This window comes from Ascaphus truei, chromosome 17, assembly GCF_040206685.1.
Source record: "Ascaphus truei isolate aAscTru1 chromosome 17, aAscTru1.hap1, whole genome shotgun sequence".
Classification (NCBI taxonomy): Eukaryota; Metazoa; Chordata; class Amphibia; order Anura; family Ascaphidae; genus Ascaphus; species Ascaphus truei.
In genome coordinates, this window is record NC_134499.1 from 33,987,213 (window position 1) to 33,995,589 (window position 8,377).

Here is an 8,377-nt window from a genome sequence, read left to right on the forward strand (position 1 = left end):
TTTGGAGTACCCACAAGTATTATTTTTTTTTCAGAGGCACTTTAGAAGAAATTAATTAACAAGAGTTTTGTGAGATCTAAAACGTTCGTGGATGATGTCCATTAAAATGCATGACCGGTTGTAATTAACCTTTGTCTGCTGTTGCTGAAGGCCCTACCAGCAGCAGCAGATACAAGGAAAGCACACGTTTTTTAATTTGTACTTCCTTGTGCTCTTCTTGGAAACTCTTTGAAACTGCTTAGATGACTGAAGGATTTCATCTCCCAGGAACTCGCACTGCTGAAGCTCTGCTTGTCTCTGAGCCAATAGCCTTGTTGATTTGTCTGCAACTGTTTCGATCAGATCATCCACCTGTGTGAAGACGGAAATCAAAAGCAAGCATGGTGCCAGATTTGTGAAACATATTGTAGATAACGGATTACACATTAAGCAATCAATAAAAAATCGCCATGCAGCTCCTCCAGGAGTTCTTACTCATGTTTTATACATTTCATGTCATATAAGAAGAGTGGTTTAATGACAGCTCAGGTCTGGTGTGTTGTATTTTTTATATGTAGGCATGATATTATGTACAGATATGGTACACCACATCATCCACCTTACTGATGGAGAAGCCTGCATAATGAACAACATTAGAGTAAAACTGAGCTGTACAATTAAGTGTTTTTTACCTGTACATGAACATACCTGCATCTGAAGGTTTCCCACTGTGAAGTCTGCGTGGTATCTAACTTTATCTACTGGTTTCTTCTTCTTTTTGACCAATGCAAAATGTCTCTTTTTGGGTAGATATGAACCCTACAGAAAAATACAGGATTAGAACTAAACAATACAATGAGACTATTTTGAAAGCAAATTTATTTGTAACGTCTGGCAGCACTTTTCATAAAATCCATAAAAGGCTGATGAAAATTTAGACCGTCCACTGTCCCTTATGTGCTCCTGAATTTAGTATGAAAGGACAGAGAGGCAGAGACATAGATTTGAATGGCAGTTACCCCCGGATGGGGGTGCATTACCGTGTATCGGGGCTTGAATCCCAGCCTTGGCAGAGACAAGCGATGGCGACAGTGAATGTAAAGGAGAAATAAATCCGATGGTAATGTGTGAATTCTTGTTAGGATTCACAATACCAGAGAATCCTAATATCTCTTCGTGCTCTAGAGCTGACTCCACTTTGTGCTCCTCCTTCTCTGCTCCTCTACAGACCCTGATAAGCTTGTCAAAAACTAACAACTCTGACCTATCCTCAAATCTTGATCTACGTGCCTCTCTCCTCTGCCACTCTCGCTCTTCTAACCCAAGACCCTGGCTTACCTGCCATACACGCATGCTCCTCTGAACACCACTGGAGGAAATCTCATACAGTGCCTGACATTCTCCGAGACAAACTCCTCCTTTCTTGTGTAAACTCTGTTCTCTCCCAGCATAAACAAAGCTACTTTTCTTCACTGATCAACACTCACAAATCTAACCCACGCAGACTCTTCTCTGTCTTGGACCCTCTCCTCAGACCTCAATCAGTAAGATATTTTTCTTCCTCCCTTTTACCTCAAGACGTTGCTGACTATTTCAAGGCTAAATTGGATCCTCATATTCTACACCACCTCTTCTGAAGTCTCCTCATTGACTGCGCTGACACAGAGGAGGAAGTATCTCTATTGCTCTCCTCATCCCCCTTGCTCTCTTGACAACATTCGCTCAAACCTCTTGCTTCCACTCTAATCCCTAAACTCACCCACATTTTCCACTCCTCCCGCCAACTCACACATGCAATAGTTACACCTACAGATGTACAGTAGGCAGCCTGTGTGTAATCAGTGCCGGGAGAACCCATGGTCCGGATCACACGGCTTCCCCCAGCCAGCGAGAATTCTCTGTGGGTGGTCCCGCATGTTTTACCGTCCCAGTAACCGCTGTATTTTTATTTTCTGCCCACGGCTCCTTGGACTGTAAGGCCGAGCTCATGGTGGCTGCTTGGGTGCGCGCTACCGTGCGCGCCACTATGCACACTCCTGCAGCCCCAGCGATGTGTGCACTAGGCTGCAGGATTGGTGGGCCTTGGCAGGGGCCTGGGCGAATGCGTCACGGACGCATCACAGAGCTGGTTCGCCCTGATTGGTTGAACCAACTCACGTGATGCGACTGCAGCCCGAAATCCGTAACCGTAACAAAGCTTTATTCAGGATTTTCTCTTATCTCTCCAGTCATACTTTACGTATCACGTTTGCTAAACCTCAACTTTTTCTTTGTCAATCTCTCTATGGGGTACCCCAGGGGTTTGTCCTGTGACCTCTTCCCTTTTTCTCTCTACAGACCCCTCTAGCTGACCTTATCATACCTATTGGGTTGAAATATCACCTCTATGCTGATGACCCAGACATTACACCTGCTGTCCAGACCAAAGTCTCAGAATATCTTATCCGTAATAGCAACATAATTGTCCCTATGCCGACTCAAACTTAACAGGTCGAAGATGGAGCTCCTCATTTTTCATCCCAAGCCTGACCCTATTTTCGTCTCCTCTATTGCTGTTGGTACTACTATCATACACACAGTATCACAATCACCCTGCCTACTGTAGGTGTCATTTTACTCCAGCACATTCTGCTCTCATATTCAAACTGTCACTAAAAAGATACGCCCTTTCCTGTGTCACTCTACTGCTAAAACTCTAACACATGCCCTCATTCTCTCCCGTATTGACTATTGTAACCTACCATCTGGCCTTCCTGCCTCTGAATCTTCCTCTCTACTAACCCAAACACTGCTTCTAGAATCACTTCACTCCTAAATCTGTCTCTTCTCTCCTGCTGAAATCCCTCTTCTTGCTTCCTATTAAATCTTGCATTACTTACAACATTGTCCTTCCCTCTGTAAAGACTATACATTCCTATGCCCCTCCTTATATCTCAGCCCTAATGTCCTGCTATATCCCTGCTTGCCTCTTGTTCTCTTTTCTATGACGTCTCCTTCTCTGCCCCCTGAAGCCGTCTCAAGCCTAAAACCGTTCTCACTTACTGCTCCATACCTCTGGAATGCTCTTCCCTTCAATATCTACCAAGCATCTTCACCCTTAAAAATCACTGCTTTAACAAAGCATTTTAGTAATTTCAAAGTACTCTCCTCCAGCATATGCACTTACGATAACACCCTCCTACACCCTCTGTAAATTCTCCTTACATAACACTTAGATTGTAAGCTCTTCAGGGCAGGGACTCATATTTGTAATGTTTACTTTTATGTTTGAAGCACATGTTTCCATTATACTTCATGTGATATTATTTTGTGTTGTGTGTCTATTGTGTGTCTATGCTCTATGTACATGGATACAGCAACACAAATAAAGATATACATGCAGTCCATACATACATAATACTGAATTAAATAATGTCTTCTTTTCTCCTTGGATTGGCAGTGTATTATAAGTACGTACTCTGTTCTCAAATTCCTCTCTCAGACTGTTTCACTTTGCATGCGAAGGATATGTAACTGGATATGTAGCTGGTTGTAATTCTTAGAACTTGTAAAATATGTCTCCAGTACATCACAAGCCTGCGAAGTGCAGAGGTTTACATACTCCAGTCTATTTTGTAGCCATATAAATCCTTACTGACTTAGAGGGTAATTCTCTATACGCAGAAGGTGATGGGGATTTTGGGGCCAAAAAATGTCCTGGACAGAAGCTTCGGTGCGTATAGAATAAAACCTTTAGGGTGCAATTGAAAAGCTGTTTTACTAATTCAGTTTCATAAACTCAGATATTCTATCAGTGAGACTCTGTTGAGATCTATGAGGCTGTTATCTGGTTCTAGATCAGGGAGACTCATCAGGAACCAGTAAGTGTTGAGGTAGTCTCACTCTGTCAAGCCTAATGTATTTCATTAACATGTCATTTGTTGGCTCCGGAACCCAGAATTATTTGGGCCATTTGCCCCTCGGCAGCTTTGGTTTTGTAAATGTACCTTCTGCAGTCCGGTTGGTACCGAGGTCACAGAAACACGCCTGGTCATCCTTCTTGACCGCACTACCAGATTGTCCGCAGTGATCCTCTCGCTTTTGGCCTCTACAACATTCACGTCAACTTGGAGAGTTGCTTTCAAAGAAAAATAATCTTATAAGTAATACTGATTCCGACCTGCAAACCGTAGCAAATCACTGGTAACGAGAAAGCAAAATACAGCTCATTTGTTTAATTTATGTGGCAGCAAGGTAATGACGGGAAAAGATGGGGGGGCCTACTGTATATACCTCGTGAGAAATGGTCTTCCATGGGTGACTGGCCTCATCAGGTTGCTGTTTAGACATTTAAAATGCTTCAGGAATTATTAGTGCCATTGCTAGAGCTTGGACTTTTTGCAGAGGTTTTAAACGACATAAATGTAGGCAGGAGTTTGGATCGGTGTGTGTGTGTGTGTGTGTGTGTGTGTGTGTGTGTGTGTGTGTGTGTGTGTGTGTGTGTGTGTGTGTGTGTGTGTGTGTGCATCAAAGGTATCCAGGGCACTCAAATAGGCAAATATAGGTGAAATCACTTAACTTATCTTGGTAGTCAGGGTGCTAGCAGTGCAGCCAGGATCACCATCCAGCAACCAAAGTAGATAGAACACAAATCCAAAGAATCCGTAGCACTCGCTGGTTAGTATCAATAGTAAAAAAGTTTAATTTATATCACAAACATCAGGGGTACAAACAAGACAGAATGGAGTGACGTTTCGGACCTCCCGGTCCTTTTGGGTGTAGGAGGTCCGAAACGTCACTCCCTTCTGTTCTGTCTTGTTTGTACCCCTGATGCTTGTGATATAAATTAAACTTTTTACTATTGATACTAACCAGCGAATGCTGCGGATTCTTTGGATTTTTGTTCTATATATCTATATATATAAAAAAGCAAAAAATGGACAGGCACTCCTATATGCAAAAAAGTGAAATTTATTGACTCAACGTTTTGGTCCCCACTAGGACCTTTCTCAAGAGCTCTTGACCGAAGTCGGACTGTGCCAGGAGACATGGATTAGACTTCTCTAAATTTAAAGGCTGAGAGACTGTTGATAAAGAGGAAGAACATTACAGATTAGATCAGTAATGTTAGGTTGTTTTTTGTTTAGTCAGTACTAGCAAATAAACTCAAATACTGTTCAAGATTTTCATTCAGAAGCTTTCAATGCGTAACAGGGATAAAGCGGGACCTGCTGGATCAATGAGTATTTATTACATTTTAAGTACACAGTAAAACAAAAGAATCATATAATTAGCAAACGCCGGGAACATGTATGTAAGTGAAGGCTCTGGATGTTATTGTGTGATTTACACATGGATATGCAGGAATCCTGCAGTGTTTGTGAAAATGATGCAAAGATCTAACAGGTTAATTGCAACGTTGCAATATTTGTGTGAATTGCACATGGATTCAGCTCTATTTGTGTGCTTTATGCACGGGTCCTGCAGTGTTTGCATAAATTATAATCATAATTTTGTTCTTGTATAGGGCTGCCGGTGTACACAGCACTCTACAAATACTTTTTGCAGGCACAAATACCTGCTCCATAGAGTTTATAATCTATTTTACGGTGCACGAGACACAGGGAGATAAAGTGACTTGCCCAAGATCACAAGGAGCTGACACAGGAACCAGGTTTCCCTGCTTCAAACTCAGTGCCATTGAGTCAGTGTCTTTACTCAGTGAGCCCCTCTTTCAGCCGGGATTGATCCGGCAGTTTTTGTACAGATTATGCATGGATCTAGCAGGATCCGGCTTTATTATTTGTGTGAATTATGTATAGTTTCTGCAGCGTTTGTGTAAGTGATGCACAGACATTGCAGAATCTGACAAGTAGTGTGAGAATTCCGGATGGAACAAACAGGATCCGGTGAATCAGGCTTTTCCCCACACCCTTTAAATGCTTTGTTTAAAGGCTCTCCTATGATGTAACTGGATTAACACAGTTACCACCATGTCACTCAAATCGGGGCTAATAATTACTGTTCTTACCAGCTTGTGATAGTCTCCTTGCTGTATGCTTTGAAATTACCCTTGGAATAGATAAGTCTTTAATTATTTTAGGAAGGCGAGTCTGTGTATGAGGAAAGTCTGGCAGATCATTCCTAGGAGTGCTCACAATGCCAGTGTTGGGACGTTTCACGGGTTTCCCTTCTCTTTGGCCGGCTGACACCACTTTTCCCAACGCCGCCTTCATCTTCTGCACAATGCTTTTCTTCTTATTCCCAGGGACAATAAAAGATTCACAGTCACTTCCACTTGCTGACTCTTCTTTTGGGATGAGAACATTCTGGTTGACTAAATTAGTAGACACAGCCCCATGCCACCTCGATGGAAACAACAGTTATTGTTCTAGTTATTATTACAGTGCTAATATGTTGCATCATATACATACATTATAGAGTCAGCAGCTCAAAGCTAACCTAAATCCCCACTTATGTTTATATGGTGAAGAGGAGGGTTCACACACAAGAGTTCATCAATATATTTAGTGTGTTGTTATTTTTACCAGTCAGAATCTGACTAATTTCTTGTAAAATAAAAGTAAATATCATAATATAAGGTTTCTATTGTACATACTGTATTCCCAAATAAACGTAAAAAATATATAATCTTATTTTGCCACATAAACTAACATTTTGTATCCTATCATTTGAATCAGTATAAGAGCCCAAAGACCGATCTCCATTGGATCTTTTAGTCAATAAACTATGCTATACTACTATATAGTACTATACTTTAGTTACTAGTACACTATGCTATACTACTATATACTATACTTTAGAACGCTATGCTATACTACTATATACTATACTTTTTTACACTATCTATGCTATACTACTATATACTATACTTTAGAACGCTATGCTATACTACTATATACTATACTTTAGTACACTATGCTATGCTATACTACTATATACTATACTTTAGAACGCTATGCTATACTACTATATACTATACTTTAGTACACTATGCTATGCTATACTATTATATACTATACTTTAGTACACTATGCTATGCTATACTACTATATACTATACTTTAGTACACTATGCCATGCTATACTACTATATACTATACATTAGTACACTTTGCTATGCTATACTACTATATACTATACTTTAGTACACTATGCTATACTACTATATACTATACTTTAGTACACTATGCCATGCTATACTACTATATACTATACTTTAGTACACTATGCTATGCTGTGCTATTGTATAATATGACTGTAAGACTTACCTGACAATTCCTTTTTCTTTTGGTCGGACAGTTTTCGATTGGCTTTGTTGTGAGGTCTCATATGTATTTTCTTTACTGTAGGTTATATTTAGGGGCCCAGAGAAATATATTTGATTTTGCATAGTTTCCTTGATTTCAGCTCGCCGACCTGCGAGTTTGGCTGTTCTAGTGTCTGCGCGTGCTGCTTGTAGCCTTGTTAATGACATTTCCTCTGACTTCTGTATTTAATGCAAAGCCTGGAAGGCTGATGGCTCTACCATTTATAAAGCTAATCTATATTAACCCCTTCACCACGGAAGCTCTCTGCGACACACTGTTCAGCCGTGTAGGAATTTATTCTTTACCTGCGGTGAAGGGGTTAGGATATTTGCTGTGCTTTATATGGAGTTGGTAGCAAGTGAAACATTCATCACAACCATGAGAAATTCCATTCTACTCATCTAAACTTGAGAAGATCTTTGTTTCCATGGGTGCAATTGCAAAGCAAGTAAACCAAAAGTAGACAAGTAACAATGGGTGAAAGCAGAAAGCAACTAACATTTTATATTAGTGTAGCCTGGCTGGCCCAGACTGCCTTTCTGCCTCCTGTAATGTAAGTCCTGATAGCTGCAGGCTGTGGCAGGCTATCCTGGGGGCATTGACCGCCCCCCCTCATGCTGACTCTCTGAGTGACAGAAGTGGTGGTGGCTCAGGGTCTGTGTACAGCCAATCATGGTACAGACCTTGTGTCCTCCCCTTTTGGAGTCTCAGAGAGGAAGTGCTAAATTATAGGGAGTTCTCTTCCACCCCTCCTAGGGAGAGGAGGTGTGTGCTGCTCCTCCCGGCTGGGAGTGAGACATGCCAGTCAGTCCCTCCTGGGCTGGCTGGTAAAAGAGAGATCAGAGGCCTCTAGACTACCAGAGAGCCCAGCACCATCCAGAGGCCTGGGACCCTCTGACATCCATCTGCACCCGCTGTATACCATCTGCAATGATTGCCCAAATAAAGCCCTTTGTTTTATATACCCCTGTCTGAGTCTACAGTCTATGAGGCAGGGGTGTGACAGAAGTCTGTTCTGGTGGGGACTGTCTCTGGGAATCCTGGAGCCCACTGGAGCTGGAGGCGCTGACACCCATGAGTGAAGACTAA

At 41.7% G+C, this 8,377-nt stretch overlaps 1 protein-coding gene across 1 annotated transcript; it reads right to left on the reverse strand.

The window, feature by feature from the left end:
* Window positions 1-7,470, reverse strand: C17H3orf49 (chromosome 17 C3orf49 homolog). The gene is made up of 5 exons (XM_075575107.1): window positions 7,250-7,470; window positions 5,990-6,324; window positions 3,966-4,096; window positions 688-798; window positions 1-351 (listed from the first exon to the last, which is right to left on the reverse strand). Exons 1-5 carry the CDS (start codon window positions 7,453-7,455, stop codon window positions 154-156), a joined length of 981 nt encoding a protein of 326 aa, XP_075431222.1. The 5' UTR covers window positions 7,456-7,470; the 3' UTR covers window positions 1-153.
* Between the last annotated feature and the right edge of the window lie 907 nt (window positions 7,471-8,377).

Bases quoted from the DNA above. Each gene is read 5' to 3' on its own strand.
- C17H3orf49 (XM_075575107.1), bottom strand. From the start codon at position 7,455: ATGTCATTAACAAGGCTACAAGCAGCACGCGCAGACACTAGAACAGCC. The intron at 6,325-7,249 runs GTAAGTCTTACA...GTTTCCATCGAG, and splicing joins AAAGAAAAAGGAATTGTCAG to GTGGCATGGGGCTGTGTCTA. The intron at 352-687 runs GTATGTTCATGT...GTCTTCACACAG, and splicing joins TGGGAAACCTTCAGATGCAG to GTGGATGATCTGATCGAAAC.